Here is a 25,692-nt window from a genome sequence, read left to right as displayed (position 1 = left end):
AAGGAGCTGTCCAGGGCCACAACCCTCCCCGCCCCGCCCGTGCCACCTCTGGTGGGCACCCTCTCCCTACACACCTGGGTCAGTGGAGATGCCGGCCAGCTCCAGGGCCTCCTGTTTGATCTTCTCGGGAGTACTCAGCTTCTCTTTCTGAACCTTCTTCTTCTCGGCTGCCGCCTTTCTGGCTTCCAGCTGCCGCTGGCGGCAGGACTTGGCAGGCTCGGGCAGGCGCCGGACCTCACGGGGGAAGGCGGTGAGCACCTGGATGGCCCCGCTGCCCACCTTGGCATTCTGGTTCTCCTCACTGCCAAACTCGTCTGTGTTGGACATCTTGTACAGGGGGAGCACGTGCAGCTGCTCGTCCTCAGGAATCTTGCCCACGCAGCGATTGTCTTCCTTGGTCAGGGTGCAGACCTGCCCCGGGCAGAGAGAGGGAGGGTACATGGGGTTGGGGGGGCCCGGCGCTCAGAGAAAGAGGCTGAGCATCTGCATGCATGACCCGCCCACCCTTCCCCACACAGTCCCAACACCAGCCATCCACGGTTTCTAGAATGTCTAAAAGCACAGCTGTCCTGGTTCATGCAGTAACAGTATCCCCAGCACTCAGAATCTCCTCTACACCTTCAAAGGACATCCATTCACTTTGCCTCCTGGGACCCTCATGTGGCTGAGGAGAAGAGATGCCCGGCCCAAGGTCACATGGCTGGAAAGGGGCTGGGTCAGGCCTAGTGGCCATGCTCTGCCCACCAGTGGAATAGTATTGTCACTGTGCTTTATCACCTTGCTGAGCCTCAGACCTTCTACCATTACGCTCCTTGCCCTGAACACTCAGCCTCCTTTTGCTCTTAAAATACTTTTTATTAAAAACTATTATGTGCTGGTTGTAGAAAATTTAGGCCACCAAAAAGGAAATAATAATTATCTCCATAATCCCACCACCCAGAAATAATCACTATAAACAGTTTGATCATATATGCATATATACACATACACACAGTGTTTGTATAATGTGATCCTATTACCATACAGTTTTATAGTAACTTCATTTTTGAAAGATAGTATATTTTCTTATGCATTAAATATTCTCCTTCAGTATGATTTAAGAACTTGCATAATACTATGCTATTGTATCAATGTATTCATTTAACTAATCCCTCATTACTATTAAAACTTGTTTCTAATTTTTCCTATCATAAACAGTACTTTTAAGCTAAATCTTCTAAAACACGTAATTCCTTAGAATAAACGCTGTGAAGTAAACAGCCATACGTTGCTGCCCTCCAAAATGATTATCACATTTTTCACTCACACTGGCTGAAGCTGAGCTTCCATTTTCCTATACTTTTGCTTATAATTTTGCCACTAACTTCTGAAAAACATTTTGCTCATTATCAAAATGTATCTCGTTGGTCTGCATTTCTCTGATTACCAATAAGGCTTAATCTTTTTTTTTTTTTTTTTTTTCCTGTCAAGTTTACTCTTTAACTCTTGGGTTGATTATATTTTATTTTCTGTGTTCTTGATGTTCTGGCAGTTGGGGCCTTGACCCTGGAGGGACGTCCTTCCCCGAAGACTAGCTAATTCCTAGAGATAGCAAATGACCCCCCTTCAGGTGCACTCTGATATACAAACTGACCGATCCGGGGCCCACACCCCTAACTCTCTCTTTTTATCAAACTCTCACACACCAAGCAAATATTCCCCCTGCCCTCCATCACCCAGGACCAGGGAGGACACCTGGGGACCACCCCTATGGCCCAGAGCTCACAAACTATTCAAACTCTCCAGTTCTCAGCTTACTTAACTCTGCCTTGCCCACTCGTTCCCACCAAATCTCCAACAACTGCGCTGGGCCACACTCTCACCACTCACTCCTCTGCCTCCTGACCAATCCTGGTGCTTCCCTGTGTGGCCTGGTGGGCACATGCTTCTTGGGCTCTGTGAGTATAAAGTTCGGCCCTCCTGACAATCCTGTGTCTTCCTCTCTTATCATACTTCATTAAAACAAACCTTGGGTATATTTTAATACAACTCTCTTCTTTTTTTGGTGAGTTTTATGCCTCTTGCCCATTTTTATACTAGACTATTCATTTTTTTTATCATTCATGTAAAGTAATCTTTGTCTATGAAAGTTATCATTCACTTTGTCACTTGTTACAAATGCTGTTTTCCAGTTTGTACAGGCCTTTCAATTTTGATCATGGTGTTTTATTATTGAACAGAAACTGTACATTTTTATGAAGTCAACTTCCATCTGAAGTTTCCCCTTTGGTGTGATGCTCTACCAAGTGTGTTTCTTCCCAGCATATGTATGTCTCTTCAGACTTGACCTGCTCTGAGCGGACCCCACAGGCTTTCTGGGTTTGACTGACCACCGGCCCTGCTTCCCATCATTCCCTAAAACCCAATGTGATAAACAACACAGCAAAAGTAAAAAGCAAAGGATGAGATATGATAGAAACTGCGTTTCTCTCCCTAACATAGATACCTTACCAATCTCGACAGATAGCTATCCTTGTTTAAAAAAAATAAATAAATAAAAAGGACATACGGGTAGTCACAAAGATAAAATTTAAATGGGCAAAAAAAAAAAAGAGAAAAAGATGTTCACCCTCTCTAGTCATAAAAGAAACACAAATTACAGTGAGCTCATACATTTGCCACTCAGGTGGGCAAAGACTAAAGAAATTGTGAAAACCCTGTGTTGCCAAGTAAGCCAGAGAAGCAGCACTCTAAACCTATAAATGTCCTTACTCTGGGACGTCAAGGGGATTATTCCACCACCGTACCAAGATGTGGTAAGGATGGACCCCCCACTCTGGTTTACAGAGGGGGAGTCTGGAAACACTCACTGTCCATCCACAGGGGAAGTGGTCAAATAAATGATGGCAGAGCCATACATACTGCCTTACAACACGTTGAAGTGAGTCTACATCCAGTGACACAGAGAGCTGTCCATCATGCATTCTTACAAAAAGCGGGTCATGGAACAGCACATACATATACTGTGATCACATCTGTGTAAAACTGACACAGCTGTGCACACACGCACATGCATATATTCAGGTGCCTGAACGGATGGTCATCACAATGCTAACACTAGTTAGGTCTCTAAGATTTCAGGCAATTTTTACTTTATGCTTTCTTATACTGTTTACTTTTTTAGACAATAAATAGTTTAATTAAAAAAAAACACTGTTCATTTTGGAAGAGGTTTACTTTTTTCCACTCCAAATGCTACAAAGCTCTGGGATCAAAATAACCTCACTGTGCTCCTATCTCCTGATGTCTCCTCCTCCCTTCCCTGCCCCTCTTCTAATCCTGGAGGTCCCTCCCTTTCTCTGTGTGTCAGCTCGAAACCCTCACAATACAGTGTGGACAGGGGCCTGCCTCATCTTGCTTCTAGCCTTGCACATAAGGGAAGGAGGACAAGGTAGAGAAATAAAATCTCGTGCTGGGCCATCAATCCCTGTGTTACACCCCAGTTATACCCAGACTCTGGGAGCCCCCTTTCAGGTGAATTGCCATTACGTCTGCCTCTTCCACAGTTCCCCGGGGAGCCCTGCCTGCCCAGGACCTAGTTAAAAAGCAAAGAAGAGAGCTGGCATCATCCCTTTGAGGGGGTCCCCACTTAAGTCCAAACCTCCCCTCTTCTCCATCTGCACTCACTCCCCTAGTGACGGCATCTAGCCTCGTGCCTGAAACTGTGAACTACATGTCCTCCAGACAGCCCGCTCCCCTGCCTGCTCCACGTGTCCACCTGGACATCTGCCAGGCATCTCAAAACAGAACTCTTCATTTTTGCCATCAAACTGGGCTTCTCCTGTGATTCTACATCTCAGCGTGTCGCACCAACACTTGACCAGGTGCTCAAGCAAAAAGCCTTGGGTGGCTCTCTAGTCCTTCCCTGTCATATCCTACATCTGTCCATCAGCAACCCCCGCTTGGCTGGCTGTATCTTCGAGATCACCCAAAGTCTGTCCAACCACCCCCCTCCCAACCCTCGCTCCTGTCCAAGCCCTGTCACCTCTAGCCTAGACACTGTCCCAGCCTAATTGGCTTTCTCCTTTGATTCTCTCCCACTCACCCCATCTCCACATACTTCTTTTCTATCTGCAGGAGCAAGAGAGCACTTTATCAAGGAGACCCTACCACTCCCAGCTTCCCCTCACACTCGGAGCACAACCCACAGCCCTGCCCATCTTCTGGGCTCACTGTGACCTGGTCCCTGCCTGCCCCTGAATCTCTGTGTATGCTGGTCCTTCTGCCTGGAGCACTCCATCCCCAGACATTTGGGTCCCTTACCCTCTTGCTTCATTCAGGTCTCAGCTCAGGTACCCCTCCTCAGAGGGACCTCTCTGCCCATGGCATCCCAAATGGCATCTGCTATCACTCTACCCCTTACCCTATTTCATATCTTCCTCACAGCCTTCAACACTACCAGACATTAACTGTATCACATACTTGGGCAGGGCTTGGTCCATTTTATTCTCCAATATCTACAGCAGCATCTGGGGCACAATAAACATTTGCTCGGTGGATGAATCAAGAGTGGTTTGGATTTAAATCCAGTGTTCAGAGACCTGGAACAGTCTTTAGGTAAGGACTCCAGGTGCCCAACAGACTGTGTTCTACAGCATCCACCTAAGACATGGAGATGAGACCAGCCTTGTCCAAGCATTCCGGTCCATGCATTTCTCAGAGAAGTGGGCAGGGGCAGCCAGTATGGCAGGGCACCTCCCAGAGATCTGAGACTCTTGTCTCCAGGTCCCTCCCTACTCTGAGCCCTCCTGTCTGCTTAAACCAGTCCCCCTCCCAGGACCATCCCGCAGGGGGAGCTGTGACAGGTCCAGAGTTCCTTACCACTGTGCAGCCGTTGTACAGGTTATGCTGGTCCTTGTGGGCATGGGCACAGAAATCCATGCAGGCTGTGACCCCCGAGAAGGGCCGCCCTTCCTTCAGCCCCAGGCGGCAGTCAATCGCTATTTCCTCATTGGTCACCTGTGTGGACAGCCAAGGAGAACTGCTCGTGTGACCTGAGGTCAGTGGCCTAGATTCTGTGCTGAGGAGGCAAAGCTAGGTCTTGGAGGGAAGGAGGTTAAGGACCATGGAGGCCTTGCAGAGGGGCTGCAGGAGGTAGGCTTTCCGGATGAAGCCTCCGTAGAGATTACTTCCTTCTGAGTTAACTCAAGTCCTCCTCACCTCATCTGGGAGATGCACAGGTGACAGGAGAGAGAAACTTGAGCCTCCCCAGGAGAAGCCAGACCAGGAGAGGTGAAAGATTACTATGGGGGGAGGCATGAAAGCAAAGGATAGGGGAAAGATGGTCTGGGACGCAGTTAGCTCGTTGTCAAGAAAGGATCTCATCAAAGACCTACATCACTGCTCTATCTCTAGCTGAGCTTTTCCCATAAGGAGCACAAATGAGCCCACTCTCCCATTTCCTGACTTCAGGGAACACGGACAGAGATGCAGATGACACGTGGGCAGAGAAAAGCCCAAGACCCAGTACCTGGTTCTGATAGGCCTGGGGGGCTAGCCTCTTGTACAGGGGAGCAACTTCAGTAGCCAGGTCCTGGAAACTCTTCCGGAGCACTTCTTCCTGTGGAGAGAACAGCAGTCACACGTATCCAAAGCAGCCCCACCTGGCAAACTCTACACACTGGAAATTAACCTCCATTCTAGAACCACTGCTGGGTTGCTGGGAAGGTAGGAAGTGCCATCAGGTGTTTTTACAGGTTCCGTCTGGGAGGCATAGGGTACCATGTCTGTTTTAATGTTGGAGACACAGAAGCTCAGGAAAAGCTGTGGCCTGAAGGTCCAGCCATCCTGACTGCTAAGCTACTAGCTCAGTGCCGCTCAGAACACATAAAACAGGTTGTTGGTTTTGAGTGCTCAACACCCTAGGTCAGAAGTTCGATGAAGTAGGCAGGTAAAAGCAGGATCAAAAGGTGTGGCTTTTTCTTCTGGTGTTGCAGACAGGCAAATGAAGGCAGAGAGGGGCGGGTCAAAGTCTAGGCCAGGAATTCCACAGCCAGCCAGGCCCAGAGCCTGTCATGAGCCAGGGACACTCTATTCTCTAGACCTGCACCATTGCATGTGTTAGTCATGAACTCTGTGCTGCTTCTGAAATGTATATTAAATGTAATTAAAATTAGATAAAATTGGGGCACAGAGAGTCAGCTCTGAGCTTGCGTGGCTCTGTTGGTTAAGTGTCTGACTCTTCATCTGGTTCAGGTCCTATCTCACCCTTTGTGAGATTGAGCCCCATGTGGGGCTCTGTGCTGACAGCATGGAGCCTGCTTGGGATTCATTCTCTTTCTTTCTCTCTCTCTCTCTCTCTCTCTCTCTCTCTCTCTCTCTCTCCCCGCCCTTCCCCCACTCACTCTCTTTCTCTCTCGTAATAAGTAAACATCTAAAGAAAGTTAAATAAAATTAAAAACCCAGTTCCCGTTTTACGAGCCACATTTCAAGTGCTCAGTGGTTATATGTGGCTCCTGTGCTACACGTTTTTTACAGAGAACGTTTCCATCATCACAGAAGGAGTTCCACTGGATAGTGCTGCCCCAGACAAAGCAGCCGCACCCCAGCTACATTTGGCCAAGGGTTTCAGGTATCCACAGCCTCTCCCTGGCCCTCTGAGGGTGGCAGGTAGAGCTGGGGTGGGGGGCTGTTTCTACAAGGCCTTGAGCACAGATAGGCATGAAGAGTTTGCAGAGAAGAAAGAGGAAGAAGAGAGAAAAAGAACCAAGTTCATAGAAGTAGAGATGGAAGAGCAAGACCAATGGCTCAGCGGTCTGTCCAGTAGGGTGGCTAGAGCTGCCAGCCACTGCCAGCTGCCTGTCTCTGGCTGCAGCCCAGAGGCTGCCACCAACACGGTAAGCCCACGGCCAGCACAGCACAGGGCTGAGGCCCGTGAGCTCTGGGAAGACCCAGACCTGACTTCACCATTACTGCCACACGGCCCTGGGCAAGCCATTTGCCTCATCTGTAAGGTGAGTAGCAACAGGGCCTACATCTGGGGTGTCTTGAGGTTAACGGAGATGCACATCTGTGAGGTGCTGGCCAGAATACTCGGCACTAAGTAAGTGCACAGAAATGGCAGCTGATAGAACAGGGGAAGTACGTGTGAGAAATGAAAGCAATGCCTTTTCACTCCTGGTCATTCCTAGTTCCTGTGGCCCTGGGGCTCCTCTCTTCATTGAAACAAGTGCATTGAAACAACTTGCTTCCAGGGGAGGGCGGATGCCACCATAGAGAAAAGTCCAGTGTCAAATCAGACCATCAAACTAGCTTTTGCAATAGTCTAAAAGCCAGGCTTTGAGGCAAATAAAGTTCTGCACTTGAAAATGCTTCCTTTTACTTCTGAAAAGCACGACTGGATACCCAGAGCATAGAAGTTTATTACACATAGGGTAGAAAAACGTGTGCCCCAGGGGAGTCCCCACGCCCATGGAAAAGGAGGAAACCCTTCTTGTACAAGGAGCTCGGGGAGATGTGGAAGGAAGAACTGGGGATCAAGATGTTGCCTAGATCCCCACAAAGGGACCCAGTACCCTACCTCACAAGAGCTCAGGTAGTGGGGAGGGGGTAGGGTCGGGGACAGATGGCAGGGAACCCAGACAGACCCGTACCTTCTCTGCATTTGGAACTCTGCGTGGAGACCACCTCCTGGGATGGCCTTCACAAGCACAGCAACAGAGGGGAAGGGGCAGGGAGGAAGGCAGCCTGACCTGACCGGGAGGCTGCAGACAGGAGGCCATTGTGGACCCTAGTCCGGTGCCTAAGAGACAGGCTAGGCTCCCAGCAAGAAGACAGCAAGGGCCTGGAAATGTGGACAACCGCACAGAGACACGTGCCTGGCTGCCAGGTAGAATGAGGGGCACTTCGGGAAGCCCAGCACTGGCCCCAGAAAGCGGCCGAGGCCTAGAGGCCTCTTCCTGCCATACCTCCCACCCCTACAAAAACACCTTAGAAAGAATGAAGAAAAGAAATGACTCTTGAAGAAGATCAAATTCTGGTGAGGAATTTGACCATTTACCTCAAAGAGACTGTTTTAAGCTGGGAGAGTCTGAAATGCCCATAATTGGTTAGGTTTAATTTTTCACTCATCACACCCCTCCACACCACACCCCACATACCTTACTTCCCGGCAAGATAAGGTCAGTTAAAAAAATAAAGCCAGTTGCATTATCTGCACATGTGACTCAGGGTGTGCTAACCCACCCCCCACCACACTACCAGAGACGGGAGGCAGGGTAGGACGAGCCGGAGGGCCCCACTGCTCCGCGGAACTCTGCTTACCTCCTTGGGGTTGTCCCCCACGAGGCGGAACTTGCGAGGCGTCTTGCTCCGAGCGTATTTGCAGCCGTTGAAGTACATGCTCCAGGAACAACCAAAGGAGAAGGAGGCACCGCAGGTGTTGGGGTCTTTGCCTTGACAAGCGCAGGTCCGGCTGCAATACGCATCACACGTTAGGCATACAGACACATTTTTTTGTTCGGAAATCGTCCTCCTACATCAGGGGGAGGTCCTGCTGAGGCCTGGCACCCATGGTCTCCCAGTGACTGGGACCACATCCCTCCCGCCTTTAACTCCTTCCCCAAATTTCCTCGCATAGAGAGTCAGCTCTGAGCAGCCCTTTCTGCTCCCACCCCTGAGCCTGAAGGTCTAAGAATCTGTCTTTGGGAGGGGAGCCTGGGTGGCTCAGTCGGGTTAAGCGTCAGAATTCGGCTCAGGTCATGATCTCACGGTTCGTGAGGTCAAACCCCATGTCGGGCCCTGTGCTGACAGCTCAGAGCCTGAAGCCTGCTTGGGATTCTGTGTCTCCTTCACTCTGCCCCTCCCCAGCTCGCACTCTGTCTCTCTCAAAAATAAACAAACATTAAAAAGATTTTTTGTGGAATCTGTTGCTGGGAGAAACCCCTGGGTGTTTTGAGGCAAGTGGGAAAAATCTAGTCAAAACCCCAGTAAGGTTTATACTTTGCCTTAACACTAATATCATGACGGGTTCCAACACAGACGACACAATCAGGGAAGTGACATGGGCTACAGAGTTTGAACACGCCTGCTTCCTTCAGGCTCAGGTGCTGACAGGCCTTTAAATAAATAAACACTGACATTATAATCCAACAACTAATCAAACCTGGAAATGCTCCAGATACCCCTCAACTGGGGAGTGGGTAAATGAACTGTGAGGCGTCCAGCAGTGGCAAACTACTCAGCAATCAGAAAGAATGAGCTACACACCTCCACAGCTGAAGCCCAGAAACGCTATGCTCAGGGGAAAAAGAAGCCAGACTCAGGAGGCTACACCCCGTATGGTTCCGTCTCTACAACATTCTTGCAAAGGCAAACTCATTGGGATGAGAAGCAAGAGTGGTGGTTGCCACTGGCAGAAGGAAACTTGCTTACAAAGCAGGCACAGGGGAACTGGAGGGGATGATGGAATGGTTATACATCTTCGCGGTGGCTACGTGACTGTAAACATTTGTCAAAACTCTTCAAACTTGGACGCCTGAAACCGATACTATGTTGTATGCTACCTAACTGGAATTTAAATACTTAAAAAGAAACCTCTTCAAACTGTATATCTAAGTAAAAATACCTTAATTTAAGAAGTGGGGGTGGGGGACTCAGGGGCTCAGTCGGTGAAGCGTCCGACTTGGGCTTAGGTCATGATCTTGCAGTCTGTGGTTTTGAGCCTGTGTTGGGCTCTGTGATGACAGCTCAGAGCCTGGAGTCTGCTTCAGAGTCTGTCTCCCTCTTTCTCTGCCCCTCCCCTGCTCACGCACACTCTCTCAAAAATTAACATTAAAAATTAAAAAAAAAGAAAAACACCTTAATTTAAAAAGTGGCATTTAATTTAAACGCCTTAATTTTAAAAGACCCTTAGAGGGGCAGGTTTTATGAATACCACTGATGCCTTAGATTTGTGGGACACTCATGCACTCATAGCTGTTCCACCATTAGAACCTCAGAGTCCCTCTGAGGTTCACCAGCAGAGCCAAGCCAAGGGACCCTTCTCTTGCCGGGACCAGAAGAACCCAGGTCAGGATTGTGGGAGAACTTCTTTCACCACAGTCCCGACTGCAGGACAGACAGGGCCCTGGGAGGGGCCAGCGCCGCCCTCAGGGGGGCCCAGAATCTCCCCCTGCATCTGCCCCCCAAGGCCCTGCCAATGGACACTTGGCCCAGCCACCCCAACCCTTGCACGCCAAGATCCCACCCACGTACTCATCGTTGAGGCCACATCTCCGGCTGGTTGGGTTCCCGTACTTCCGGAGGGTGTCAGTGAGCTCTTGGTAGAGGGTGTCTCCGAGGCTGCGGGGGATGCCCTCCCAGGCCAGGATGAGGATGACGATCACCGCGTTCTGGCAGTGGTGGCCTGCCCGGTGCCGCACCAGGCACAGTAGCTTCTCCTCCAGCGTGTGCCTGCGGATCACCTGCAGGGGGGTGGGGTGGGGAGGGCACTGCTAACTGTGGGAGCCATGCCCCCACACTCCTCTGCATGGGATGCCATACACCCCCCACCTCTGCTGACCAGACCTGGGGACTCAGGTCTTTAGGGCAGTGTCCACAGGATACCACAACCTGGTAATGGCAACCATACCGGCTAAGAGACCGTTACAATTAAGGAATGATAAATACAAAAGTTATTTTTTAAGAGCAAAATAAAAAATATTTACTACAAAATGGAAGTTACTGATGAATCACACAGACTTAGGACTAAAAACACACAGATAAATTGGTAAGCCAAAATATATTCAGAGATTTTTATGTATCTTAAAATATTTACAGAGAAAATGCTGCATATCTGTATATTTTTAATTAAAAAATAAGGGCCTTGGTGCTGTGGAAAACAATTTTGGGTAGTTTCTCCAAAAGCTAAATATGTAATTACCATATGACCGAGCAATGCCATTCCTAGGAATATACCCAAGGTGACCAAGAGCAGGGACTGGGTCAGGTACTGTTCATAACAGCCAAACAGCGGGCACAACACAAGTGTCCATCAGTGGATGCATGGATAAACAAAATGTGGCCCCTCCAAACAACGGAATAGTCCTCAATCTTAAAAAGGAAGAAAAATCTGACTCATGCAACAACATGGATGAACCTGGATAGCATCATGTTAAGCGAAAGAAGCCACACATTAAAGGATCCACACTGTGTGATTCCACTTACAGAGGGTACCTAGAATAGTCAAATTCGTAGAGACAGAAAGTAGAACAGTGGCTGCCAGAGTTGGGGCGGAGAGAGTGGGGAATTATTACTTAACGGGTATAGAGTTTCTGTATGGGATGGTGAAGTTTTGAAAATATAGAGTAGTGATGGTTGCAAAACAATGTGAATGTTGGGGTGCCTGGGTGGCTCAGTCAGTGGAGCGTCTGAATCTTGATTTCAGCTCAGGTCATGAACCCAGGGTTGTGGGATCAAGCCCTGTGTCGGGCTCTGCACAGACCGCGTGGAGCCTGCTTAAGATCTTCTCTCTCCCTCCCTCTGCCCCTCCCTCGCTCTCTCAAAAACAAAACAAAACAAGAATGTGAATGTAGTGGATACCACTGAACAGCACACTTAAAAATGGTTAAAATGGCCAATTTTATGTTATGTATACTCTAACACAACTTTAAAAAATTAATAATATACCCCAAACCAGTGAACTATATACTTTGAATGGATACACTGTATGGTGTGTGAATTATATCTCAATAAGGCTCTTAAAGAAAACAAAAAGCAAGGGCCTTGGGCTCTGCACTGCTGCCCAGCCAGGTTCTCACCTAACTCTCACACCCAGAAGAACTCTGTCCAAAAAGATACGGCATGGCAAAGGACCCGGGAGCTGGGGGACGAGGTGGCTGATCTCCCATAAGAGCCCAAACTAATTCTGTGACCTGACAAGATGAGGGCCTGTGAAGAGGGGAGGGATGAGGGAAGGGCTTTCAGGGGAAAAGAACTCAAGGCAGGGGTTCCACAAAGAAGTCTGTACAAGGGGCTTTCATAAGTAGCTTCCCGCTCTAGAAGAGGAGCAGGCAGATGGCAGGGTGGAGGCGGAGAGTGACAGGGAGACCACTAACAAACAAAACACAAACAAAAGTGGATAAAGTGCTGAAGTAGGACAGCGGGGAATGAAACAGGAAAAGGAATGCATTCAGACTCATTGAGGAGAAAGGTGACCTTGGGACCATCTGACTCTAGGGGCTGAGGGACAGGGCAAAGTCTTAAACGGACTTCCACTTTTGTGGCACAGGACAGTGGGTGGGGTGGGGGTTGTTTACTGATGAGTTAACTGGGAACACGCTGGGGCTGAGGTACTTGGGAACGTCTGAGTGGCTATTTCTAGTAAGACCCCAATACACTGGGTCTGGAGGTCAGGAGAGGCCTGGGCTGGAGACGCACTTGGTCATGAGTACAGCAGTGCAGGGAGCTGTCCAAAGAGGCAGCCAGGCAGGCAGTATAAATAAGGAAAGTGGGCCAGATGGACAACTGGGGGTGGTGTGGACCATGGCCAAGTGAAAAAGCACACGCCCCTTCAAAATGGGTAAGCCAGGCCTTCTCTCCATCAACCACTGCCTGATGGGAATCCCAGCCTAGTGCAGCTACCTCTTCCAATTTTAACAAGAAGAAAACAGAAACCTAGATTTTTACATGAAATCTCTCCTTTTAAAGATGTGAGCACCTAATTCAATTTTTTAAATCACGGTAAAATACACATGACGTAAAATTTACCACTGCAGCCATGTTAACTGTATGGCTCAGTCGCAGAAGTACCTTCACGCTGTTCTGCAGCCGTCACCAGACCTCTGTCCACCTCTACAACGTTCTATCTTCCCAAACAGAAACTCTGTACCCACTTACCACTCACTCTCCCTTCTCTCTGGCCCCTACTCCATGGTAACAACCATTCTGCTTTCTGACTCTCTGAATAGTTTGATTACTGGCAGTGCTTCATACATGTGGAGTCATACAGAATTGGTCCCTGGCATAACAGCCTCAAGGTTCATCCAGGTTGTAGCAGAGGTCAGGATTTCCTTCAAAATTTTCAGGGACACGTTAAACAAAACATATCCCTGGCCCATGAGTTCCTGCTCCGAGCCAACCCACAGAAGCATCGGTTATATCATTATTTTTAAAACTTTTTGGGATCAGTAACACACGAACATGTCATTAAGTCATGCAGTATTAGAGCTCCCTGTGTGATTGCCTGGCCTCCACAGACTGAGCCGGGCACATCGTGAACACAGGTTCACGATCACACATCACAGGTACTGATAAGACAGCAGTCCCTGCCACCAGGGTTTCTGAGGCACTACTGTCAATCTCTGCTCAGTGCCCAGGGTAGGGCACTGGCTAATTAATCGCCCTCACGTGCAACATGTGTTCAGAGCACACAGGGAAACACCTGACCTACCAAAGCTGAGGTTGAGGCCACGTCTCTTTGGTTTCCCAAGTGGCAAACACATAAACGTGATAAGCACAAGCAGACAGCTCTCTGTGGCCACACCCTCACAGGCCGATGGGTACACTCAAAAAAACTATAAGAAAACAAAGTGGAGCTCCCTACCCACTCTATGAAGGAAGGAAGCCAGCAGGACTGAATGCACCAAGTGCAAAAATCAAAAGGCCAAGGGAAGGCAGGAAGACACCAGTACCTGAGTGTGGCCATACGGATGGTTCATATCCCACCACAGACACAGACAGCACCCCCGCCCCCCCAGCTGGGCAGGAGTCCCCCGTGCACTGAACAAGAATAGCACAGCACCAAAGGAAGCCCACATCTGTCTTCCTACTCCCGGTACTTAGTTCCAACCCTTGGGGTTCCCCAGGAGGTCTGTTCCAACCCTGCCCTCAAGGGGCCTTCAAATATCTGCTTTCTGACCCCTGTTATCTTTACAGACTGGCCCAAGCAGCATCTCCAAGGTTCTTGTATCCAAAGCGCATTTTTGCTGTCTGTGGTGTTTGCTTCTGGCATGTCTCCATTTATTCTGAGCCTTTGGAATGCTACCTGGTCACTCCCTTACTCCCATGCTTGCCGACTTCCATACGCCGTACAAGCCACCTCAAAACTGCAGATTATCAGTGGGCTCCCTGGGCTATCTCACTGCTTTCTTAGATCCTTCTCTCAACACACATTTGCTGGGTACCCATGATGCGCCTCAACTTTGTCCCCCAAGAGCCTGGCCAGGCAAGTCTAGAATTTGTCAGACACACTGCTTTTAGATGAACCTACTGGTTGGGGGTTCAGACTGTAGACAAAGACATGAACCTGGTTCAGATGAAAACCCAGGCTCTAGATGGGAGACCAGAACAGGCGGCGGGCAGGAAGAACCACAGGAAGCACTGTCCACCACAGGCAGCTGGATGCTGCCGCTCGCCCGTAGCCACAGACTACTGCCTGGGTTCTTGACGCCACGCTGACACTAAGGACAATCTGCCCCTCTTGGCACTATGGGTCACTTCCCAGTGTGTGTGTGTGTGTGTGGATTGGGGGGGGGGGAAGCACGGGAAGGGAACACCTGCCCTTCTCTAACTTCCAAGGAGGTAGAACTCTTTAGATGAGCCCTACCACCAAAATAGATAGGGTATTTGGTGGCTGTGTAGGCAAAAACCAAGAGAAGTCCACTGCACTAAGGGAGATAGCTAGAAAAGAAAAACACAACTCCGCACCACCATTTTCTTACCACTGTGATAGTCTATGACCTGCCACCATTTGCCCTTCCTATAAAACACCATTTCTTTCCTCTCTCCTTTTATCTTCCCTCATCAGACACAAGAATTTCCCCACCTCTGGGAACGTGGTCACTATGCATTCCCTTCTACCTGGGCTTTTCTTTCAAAGCTGGCATCACCAGCTGGGGTTTGGTGATACCCACGAGCTGTTTCATCTTTTGGACAAAACATCAGGTGCCACGTGTGCTCCGCTCTGGGCATCTGCGCACAGACCCTGGAGGACCAACGTGTGAAGACCAAGTTCCTCCCCCTCCATCATTCTGCTTCCCTCTTCCTGCCCCCAGGAACTAAGCTCACTGCTTCACCTGGGCACCTCCTTCCTCAGCCCTAGCAGAGACGCACAGGCGCTGCTCCCCAGAGCTCTGGGGCCAGAAATGCATATTCTCTTCTTCGACACCACCTACATAGCCAGTTGTTTTCTTCCCTTAATCCAACTGTTTCTGAAGATGGAAAAGTCCCCAGGCTCCACCCGTGTGAGGATCTTCAGTTTCCCATCCAGGACTGTGGAATTCTCCAATGACTACATGGATTAGCAGAAATAAGGGCAGATGCCATGTCGCTGATGGGATCTCTGAGGGATAACACTGCACCCTGATCAGCCACAGACGGATACAGTCCCCCTCCCACTGTAATACCTATCTTTCAGGAGGGTGGGGACGCTATATTTCTTCATACCTGTGAAGGCTCTATGTAGCTCCAGATTCTTTTATTATATATAATTCTGCAATACTGACCGAAAATTGCTAAAAAAAAAAGGTACGTGATAGTTCAGGTACAGACACCTTTCATATTCATTAAAAACAAAGGTGCAAAGGTATGGCGTATACGAGACAAAAACAGCCATGTGCACATGGACACAGGCTGACAAAGGTCTTCTTCCCACCTTCCCTCACTCAGTGAGCTGTATATTCACAAAGCCTATTACCTTTGCTCACATGACTCTCCTTGCCAGAAATGCTTCTGCTCTCCTATCAGCCCATTTATTTATTTTTTAAAAGAACTTTTTAATGTTTATTTGTTTTCAAGAGGGAAGGGGGGGGGGGCAGAGAGAGAGGAGACACAGAATCCCAAACAGGCTCCAGGCTCTGAGCTGTCAGCACAGAGCCCGACACGGGGCTCGAACCCACGAACCATGAGATCATGACCTGAGCCAAAGTCGGACGCTTAACCGACTGAGCCACCCAGGTGCCCCTCATCAGCCCATTTAATGTGGCCCTGTATTTGTGATCCCATGCACGTCACCCTCCTTTGAGAAACAAAGCCTCACATTCCTCCCACCATTCACATCCCTTGACCCTGAACTCTACCGCACTGAGTTCGCCTCTCATAATTGGACCTTGATCACTCAAGTCTCCGTGATCTTATCTCATGTGTCTCTACACCATAAGCAGCTTGAGCACAGGGACAGACCCTTTCATTTTCGAGGCATATTCCCGTACCGAGCACCCAGCACAGTACTGAGCTCACACCTGATGACTTGCTGCTGCTCTTGAGCTTCTGCAGTGATGCTAAATATCTCCTCGAGGACTGGAAGAGTAAGGTCAGAAAACTGTGTGGGGGTGAAACGAGGGTCACAGTCACTGACGCTCCCCTCGCTGGGACACTCAGGCTGCCTTATAGGGAACAGTGGCTCAGAAGTAAAGTAGATGCAAGATTGTCCCCTTCCCTGCCTAGAGGCCTAGCTAGTTCTTCTGGACCAGAGATAGGAACCCCACCGGCATCTGGAGGGGCAGAGGGGTCAAATGGTGCACAGTGGGGCCCAGCTTTGAGTAAGATGACATCTTTCAGCCTCCCCTCAACCACATCCCTGATCCACGGGGAGAGTATGAACCAAGCATAATGACTAGAGCTTTTCTGAGGCCAGCCCAGGGTGCCAGGGGCTGGTGTTTAGATAAAACGAGGCTAGCTCAGGCTGGGGGAAAATGACCGTAACCAAGCACAGATGCAAGCTCCCACGTTCCCCTGAACAATAAACATGTCTGTTTCCACACACACACCTCTGGCCTGGCCTGCGGTGAGGGAAGTGAGGCAGCAGCCCCGGCCACAGGGTTGATACTCACCCACTTTGCAATGGGGCAGCCGCGTGAGCTCTTCCCCTCCTTCCCAGTGTAGATGACCTTCTCGATCCGGATGGCTTTCCCCTTCTCTCCATACCTGGTGAGGGAGACAGAAGCCACCATCAGCACAGTGAAGCCCCAGAAGAGAGCAGCTTATGGTAAGAAGGCAAGCCTCAGTGTGCTTCAGCATGGGTTTAGTTACTGTGGGGTCAACAGAGAAGGAGAAGGATTTAAATGTTTGTTCTGTGCTTAGAGCCTCTGGAGACACAGCAGCCACGTACAGGTCCACAGGGCCTCCGGTCCATCTTGCCCAGCTCTGTCTCAGGGTAGAGGGGGTCATCAAACACAGTGTCCCTGATTATTATTCTGAACCTCCAGGGAAGGTACTCAAACCAAAGGCTAAACATGGGCATTTGTATCCAGCCTTGTTAGTGGAGTCACCCTATTATTTATACAGTCAGTAAACAGAAGAAAATAAATGGGGGAAAATCTTACTGTTTTCTTTCAACAATCCCCAGCTGACATTTCAACATGATGAGGACAGAGAGCTGAGGCCAGGGGAAGTGACCCTACCAAGCACCATCTGGCTCCGAGACTGCCCTGGCAGTAAACACACACTGCACACACTCGTGCCCTGGCCCACACACACTCGGGGATTCCGAGACCGTCTAATTCAGAAGTGATCAAACTATGGCCCCAGAGCTGAACTGACCTGCCCAAGGCCACACAACTATGGTGCCACAGGCATCGGTGGCTTGAATGCTCTCCCAGCCACTTTCTGGCTGCAGCACTGTAGTCAAATGACTGAAGTTCTCAAGGCCTGAGTTTCCTAATCTAACATGAAGATAGAAAGGGCCCATACTTCCCAGGCTTGGAAGGAGAACAAATTACATAATCCATAGGGATGCACTGTTTTAAGTGTTTTGAAGCTCCTGCGTGAGGGTTAGAGAGCCTGCTAAATATTAATTCTTAACAACGTTTAAGTAGCCATCTTACTGAACCGTCTTATTTTTAATAGCTTTTTAGCTTCAGGCACAAAATCATATCATCGACAAACAGGGTGATTTGTCACCTCCTCCTGTTCACTCTTCATGCCCTTCTTTCACTCTCTTGCCTCACTGTACCAGCCAAGGCTTCTGAAGTGCTAGTGGGCATCTCTGCTTACTTCCTCGCTTGACTGTAAAATGTTGCCAACTATTCATCACTGAGAAGGAAGCTAGCTGAGTTTGGGAAAGAGACAGAGACTGACTTAGTTTGAAGGCATCTTCAAGCCTTGGTTTTTAATCAAGAATGGGTTATTTTTATCAAAAGCACTTTTAGCAACAAAGGACACAGATGACTGTTTTTTTTTTTTTCCTTTGATCAATTAATATGAATGTGCTATTTTAACAGAGTATCTAAATCAAACTATCCTTATATTTCTATAACGAATCCACTCTGGTCATGGCCCTTTTTAATATACTACTTTAATAGAGAGATATCTCATCATACACACTACAGTTAACATAGTCTCTACAAACACACATAGACAATTACACATACAGGTATCCCTCACCTTTCAGAAGCTCATGTTATGCCACTTTGCTTTTACGAAAGACCTACATCAGTACCTGTTTTTTTGGTAACCAGAAGATATCCAAAGAGAATTTTTGCTTTTACGAAAAAAGGCAAAGAGTGAAAATAGCGTTCAGCGTTCGTTTGGCAACGAGCCATTACAGAGGCAATGCACACCCCAAGTGGTGCCGCGAGAGTGGCGCCACCAAGCTCCTGGCCCAGGAACTGCACTCAGCATTCAGGCCACCAGACAGCGGAACTGTGTCTGTGAGCATCTGTGCTTTATCTTGATTTATCTTAAGGTATCAGAAAAGCCTAAAAGAGATTATTTTTGGGGGTCCAGGAACACTCAGACGTTTTCCCATATACATTAATGGTAACTGCTTCTTCGCTTCATTGCCATTTTCAGTTTAGGAAAGTTTTCAAAGGGATACTCTACTTTTGGGTAGCGAGGGAGATCTGTATTCCTTTATCTCATCCACTCCACTTCCAGGAATCTCCACACCTCTGAAATAACTGTACAGATACACCAAGACTTAGGCACAAGGTGTTCCTTGTGCCAACAACTGAAAAATTAGGAACTGAAATATCTAGTACAGAATTGGCTAAACTATAACAAATACAATAAACTTCTGTATGTTGGAAAACCATGTAGCCATTAAAAGGGATTCGACAGAATTCTATGTACTAACATGGAAGAAATTAAGCTGGGGGCTGGAGGGGTAGCGGCTACAAATAGTGAGTACATTATGACTGATCCCATTTGGTTTAAAATCTCTCTCTATATATGCGCATCTATAAATGCTGACAAAAAACTAAAGAGTAGACATCAAACTTTTTAAAAAAGGTTTCTTCTGGATAATTACTGGAAGGCTTTATTCTAAACTTTTTTTAAAAAAGACTTGTATAGACAGGTTTTATTTTGGTAATTGGGAAAGAGAATACATTTTTTTAAAGTATTGATGTACGGTTTCTTTGGTTTCTTGAGTGAAACAGAGCACACTGTCGAGGTGAAAAGTGTTTCTGATAATTAGCACATTAAAATTCTAAGGCTATGTTAGTCCCTTATAGAATGTGTTTGGAGACAGGACTCTGGGGGAGTTTATATAGTGTGGCCTGTCTCAAGAGGAAAAGACCAGATAGTGCCGCTTTTGTTTGGTTCCTGGAAAACTTTCAATTTCACAAACATTTATCAGGAAGTGGCCCCCAAGTGCAAAGCCTGGGTGCTTGGTGTGTCCTGGGGTCCCTGTGGGATGAACAGCCCGAGGCGTCCACGCTGCTCTCATCGAAACAGGATATTGTGTTCCCCTCAGGAGGGTGAGCAGAGGACACTGACGCGAGCTCTCTGACCAGTACCTTCCCCCCATCCCACCCATCAGAGGAACACTTTCTGCACTGAACTTCGTATTCAAGAGCAAATAAAAGGGCCAAGCACTCTGATCAGCTAGACCTTTTCTTTTTCTTTTTTTTTCCTTCAAACGAGAAATTTCTCTGTGCTTACTGACAACCAATCAACTCCGGATTTAGCTCTTTTTTCTTAAATGTCTTACTCTCTGGCCTAGCATTAAAATGATATTCTAGAACATCTGAATAATGTTCATTCCTGCATACAGATGAACTCCTAGACCCTAAGCTAAGTCTGAAAAGAATAGGCTGAAATCTTATCTTGAAAGATAACCTGATCATTTTAGCAAGTGGTTCTCAAAGGATGGTGCTGAGATCAGCATCACTTGGGAATCTGGGAGGAATACAGACTCTCAGGTCTCATCCCAGCCCTGCTGGGTCAGGAATTCTGGGGTAGGGCCAAGGATCTGTGCTTTCACAAGCACTCCAGGAGACCCTGAAGCACGCTCAAGTTTGATAACCACTGATCTAAAATTGACCACTGATCTAAAATTGTACTTCTTTGGGGTTACCTTTATCACCCAGCAATGAGACTAGTTCCCTAAACTCAGAGGATCTGCTAGCACAGTGGTGATTCTCTGTTTTTAGAATAAACATTTAATGAGCTCCTAGGCTGCAGAGAATCCCCTTCCCAGATAGACGACATGGGGCTCTGTGCAGCACACCATTCTGAGATACGGGTTTGTACAACTGACCACAAGAATGTACATCAATGGGGACCTGGATTCCCATGTGTGGAACCCATAAATAAATTGGGATAATATTTTAGGATTTGTGTTTGACCGCCCCTCCTTTTTCCAAATCTTTACCAGAGAAGCTAAAAGCACCAACGTCTCCTTGATTTCAGCTCGTTTCCCCTTCCTGACTTTGGCCCACTTCTGGCGGTAGAGTGGTCCTGTAGAGAGAGGGTGGGGGAGACAGCCTGGACCATTCACAAACTAGACCCCCAGCCTGGTGATGTTCACTGGTTATTCATTCCTCTCCTTGTCCCACAAGAAAACTTAAAAAAAAAAAAAAAGATGTCTATTAAGATAAAAACAGGTGATGAAATCAGAGTAAAGGGGGGAGGAAGATGAACATAACGTTGGTACACAGAATGCAAGCAGTACGGTCTTGTGTGTGTTTTTGAGAGACGAGCCTAGAAAATTTCATCATATGAGAAATCAGGAAGCTAATGAAGGTTCCTTAGGATTATGTCAAAAGGACTCAGGAGTGAACCTGAATAGGTTCTCATGGGCCAAAGATGAGAAATTACATTCCTCCCAATAGGGGGTACACAAATCTGGCTCTAAGCTTACCCAGCAGCCAACAAAGATGGAAATACAATCTGTTACATAATTTACAAGGTCCTTAAGATAAAAATAAACCAGCTGCTGAGGAAAAACACAAGTATTCCTGGTCTCGACAGGAATTCCTCCCTTGGATCAGTTTCTGAAGATTCTACAGTTGGCTGTTATTTTTAAAGCAATGGGGGGGGGGGGGGAGGACAAATCTCAACTTTATCACTATCTCTTAATCCTTGTTTCAAAACATACTCTTCCATAACTAAAAGTTATTTAGAGAGCTGTCTAGAAATTTTGTAGAACTGTTTCCAAGAAACAAACACAAAAACTGTCCCAGGTCAACTTGTACATGTGACTCCCCTGCAGCCCTCAACCTGCAAATAAGAGCGTCGCTATTTCTTACCAAAAAGTCACTGGCCAAAATGCTGCCTGCCCCAACCCTGGCACCGCAATGCACACGCACGTTGGTACACGAAGGCACACACATGCAACACACACCTTGTTTTAAATGTTTCGTTCTCACGGCCTCAGAGGTCCACTTTCAAGCAGGCTTGAATTTACAGATTGAGTCTTTGAATGCTTTTCTGATGGGCTACTTTGAATACAAATGTTGCCAGATGGTACAGGACAATTAAGAGTCGTTACGGGAGATCACAGTCTTCTATCCATCTTACCATTTATTGACTCAAGGATGCCAATACAGTTTTTCAGTTCAAATTCATGTTCCCTGCTAGACTGATGACAGGATTCACTTGGCTCCCCTGCTCAGACAAAATATGGTACCCAGATCTGAGGAAACTCTAGGCCACTCTGCCTTCCACACATCTGTGTGTATATGATGTATACGTATGAGCAAACATGTTTATGTCTACATAGCCTTTGCCTTTGCTATACTAATGCTTGTTATAAGATCTCAATCAGTAGATGTTGTATGAGACAAGATACCCTATGTGTGGTACTTCCCTATAAGCACTAAGTGCTTTCCAGACATCAATTCAGTTTATCTTCATAATTCTCCTACAATGTGTATGTACTTTTACATTATCTCCATTTTGCAGATAAGAAAACTGAGTCACAGAGCAGTAGAGCAACTTACCCAAGGACTCAGCAGGAAGTGGCAGGGCCAGGATTAGACCTTATGTCTAGTTTCAGCGTTCACATGCTCTCAGTCACCAAGCTATTTTACCTTTCTGTACATTGGAACTCATAGCATTTAATATCTGCTGTGGACCCACCCATAAAATTTAAAGTCTCTAGCTACATGAGCTGCTTAGAAAAACAAAACTGGGCTGTTATGTAAAAACCGTGTAGTCTTGAGTTTGAATTCTAGTGTCAATGTAAACTCATGATGTATTTAATCACAATCAAGAACAAAAATAAAAAATCTACACATACATCTTAGCTCTTTCTACTGAAATGGCCTAGAAATGATGAGCACACCTCGTACCAGAGTTTGTTTTCTGAAAACTTTTTCCCCCAATTAAAAGGACCAGGACTTCGTGGATAGACACAGAATGCGAGCCCAGATCATACAGTCGTACAAGGAATCGAGAAAGCTATGAGAGACTCCTGGGATGGTATCAGAACGACTCAGGACACACTGAGTAGGCGCCTACTGGCCAAAGAGGAGACATTATATTCTTCCGAGTGGAGGTACAAAATAGCACTTATAAAGTAGTTTTGAAAAACAAGAAAGAAAGAAAAAATGATGTGATTTCCATGAAGTCTTTAGCTCTGTGAACTTATAGGCCACAGAGAGGGCAGAAGAACATGACAATAGCAAAGAAAAGCCAGCAGCAAAATTCAGACCTCAGGAAACACTATGGGACACAGAGTCATTTAACCAGACCTCATCAGTAAGAAAATATTTCAAGAGAGAGAGAAAAGGCGGGGAGGGGAAGATCTAGAGGGCAGACCAACAGACAGAGAAATCCAGAAGCACTGTGGGTGAGAATCCCATATTCAACCCTCCACAGTCCGGATATCCTGGCTTCCTTTCTGTGTGTGGTCTGGTCAAGGAAATGAAAACGAGAGGTGCTTCAATTCCATGCTCTACCAACAACTTGCCCAGCTCTCCTTGGACATTTGTGCGTCACTCACCGCTCCTCCATGAGTTCCCGGATAGAGGCTACCGTGGGGCCAGATCCCAGGTGAGTATAATATGGACCTTCATCTTTCTCCACTATTTGTTCTGCAGAAACACAGAGTAAACATTATTTGGAGGCATCAACTCATCAACATTAATTTAGCAAGTCAAACCACCAACAGGAAAACTAATGGGCACGTTACAAAGCAGGAAATTTGAGTGGCTTATAAATATGTGAAAATGTGTTCAACTCCATTAGGAATCATTAATACAAATTAAAATCACAGTGAAACACCATAACACACAGGGCATATTGGCAAAAAACTGAAGAATCTGGTAAAATCAAGTGTCGTCAAGATTGTGGTGTAACCACTCTGCAATTCAGTTTACTACTCTGTGTGTTTAGACTGGGGTAGGCAAGCCACTCTACTACAAGGGATATACACAAAAGAATAAAAAATAATGACTCCAACAGATACTTGGATGCCAATTTCACAGCAGCATTATTCACAAGAGCCAAAAGGTGAAAACAACACAAAAGTCCATCGATAGACAGACAAAATTCGGGGTATCTACACAATGGAATATTACCCAACCAGAAAAAGGAATGAAGTTCTGATACATGCCACACCATGGATGAGCCTGGAAAGCATTACGGTGAAATAAGCCAGACACAAAAGGACAACTATTGCATAATTCCATTTAGATTAGATATCCAGAATAGGCAAGTTCACAGAGGTAAAAATTAGAGGTCACCAGGGGCTGGGAGGGGTGGAGAAGGAGGACTTATTGCCTCGTGGGTACCGAGTTTCTATTTAGGGGGATGAAACAGTTTTGGAAATGGGTAGTGGTGACGGTTGTACAATATTGTGAGTGTAGTTAATGCCACTAAACCGTACACTTAAAAACAGTGTACAAAAATGGCAAATTTTGTTACGTACATTTTACCACAATTTAAGAAAAGAAAGGAATGAAGGACTGACACATGCTACAATGTAGATAAACCTCAAAAACATTATGCTCAGTGAAAGAAGCATCACATACTGTATGATCCCATGCATATGAAACCTCCAGAATGGGTGAAGCCACAGAAATAGAAAGCAGATTGACAGCTGCCGGAGGCTGGGAGGAGGGAAAGAACGTGTGAGTAACTGCTAAGTGAGTACGGGGTTTGGTTTTGGGGTGACGAACGTGTTTTGGAACTAGACAGAGGAGGTGGTGGTTGTCTACTGTAACTATACTAAATGCCACGCAACTGCTTACTTTAAAATAGTTCATTTTATATGATGCTCACTACAATTATTTTTAAAAAGAACAAATTATCGCTGCACACAACATGGATGAATTTTAAATGAATTTTTCGCAGTGAAAGAAACGCGACCCAAATGACTACGTAATAGTAGCTGTGGAAAGCAGTTTTGAGGGGCTACTACAAGACTAAAAACAAAAAGAACTTTCCACAAATACTGTACTATAGTTGGTAAGTTTGTTTTATGTCTAAAGAAAATACAACAACTAAATGCAACGTGGTATCCCACATTGGTCCTCGAATAGGAAAAGGACATCAGTGGAAACACTGACAAAATCCAAAGTCTGCAGTTAATAGTATTGTACCAACAGGAATGTCTTATTTTTAAATGCACCGTGATCATGTAAGACATTAGGGGCAGCTGGATAAAGGGTATACAGGAACTCTCTGTACCAATTCTGCAACTCTTCTATAAATGTAAAATTATCTCAAAATTAAAAGCTTTCAAAAAATAAAAAAACTAGGCAGCGCACCCCACTTTACTGATTCTGTCCTAGAAGAAATCTTAGTTACATGCATCAAAACACAGGTACAAAGATTTTCAGAGCAACACTGTTTGCAATAGTCAAAATTGGAAACCTATAATCCAGCAACAGTGAATAAATACAATGTAGCACAGTCGTGCAATGGGTTCTATCTAGCACTGAGAATCCACAACCTTCCACAACACGGTTGAATACCACAACATCACGGCAAGTGAAAGACACATACCAAAAAACAAAAGCAGTAAGATTACATTTAAATAATATACAAAAACAGCCTCAACTAAACTATACTATTTAAAGGCCCACACAGAGGTGGTAAAATTACCCGGTTGAAATATGAGCTTGCAGACATTCAACGGTTTTTTATCTACAAACAATGGTGATTTTATATGGTTGTATAAAGAAACACAAGAAAATCATTGTCACAAGTTGAGAGAGTTGTTGCCTCTGGAGGGTGGAAGAGGAATGTGAACAGGGCCGGTGTACAGGGATCAAGGTTGTGATTACACCGGTATTCACTTTATACATTTTCATTGAGTTGTATATGAATGTTCTGCATACTTTCCACTATCATTCACGATTTTTTTAATGCAAAAAAAAAAAAAAAACCTGTCACACCTATTTTATGCAGAACATCATGCTCAACTTTAAGGGGAATTCAAGATGGGATAATAGGTGATGGCTGCCTTTCAAGAGTTTATGATCTACCTGGATAGATAAGATCCACACAGAAGAAGCTACCTAATGGCATTTCAAATTAATGGGGAAAGATGAATTTTTCAGTGCA

The 25,692-nt window shown here is 46.6% G+C and overlaps 1 protein-coding gene across 4 annotated transcripts in view; it reads right to left on the bottom strand.

The window, feature by feature from the left end:
* The window catches only part of TET3 (tet methylcytosine dioxygenase 3), a 106,425-nt gene that overhangs the window by 8,339 nt on the left and 72,394 nt on the right, over window positions 1–25,692 (bottom strand). For all 4 annotated transcript variants that reach the window (XM_043603716.1, XM_043603717.1, XM_043603715.1 and 1 more), the window contains 7 exons: window positions 23,126–23,216; window positions 16,788–16,881; window positions 10,234–10,442; window positions 8,302–8,452; window positions 5,510–5,599; window positions 4,861–4,998; window positions 75–411 (listed from right to left, as the gene is read on the bottom strand). In XM_043603716.1, the coding sequence (XP_043459651.1) occupies window positions 75–411; window positions 4,861–4,998; window positions 5,510–5,599; window positions 8,302–8,452; window positions 10,234–10,442; window positions 16,788–16,881; window positions 23,126–23,216 (1,110 nt within the window). The remainder of the gene's footprint in view (window positions 1–74; window positions 412–4,860; window positions 4,999–5,509; window positions 5,600–8,301; window positions 8,453–10,233; window positions 10,443–16,787; window positions 16,882–23,125; window positions 23,217–25,692) is intronic.

This window comes from Prionailurus bengalensis, chromosome A3, assembly GCF_016509475.1.
Source record: "Prionailurus bengalensis isolate Pbe53 chromosome A3, Fcat_Pben_1.1_paternal_pri, whole genome shotgun sequence".
In the NCBI taxonomy this organism is placed as follows: Eukaryota; Metazoa; Chordata; class Mammalia; order Carnivora; family Felidae; genus Prionailurus; species Prionailurus bengalensis.
This window is presented reverse-complemented; position numbering and strand designations above follow the sequence as displayed.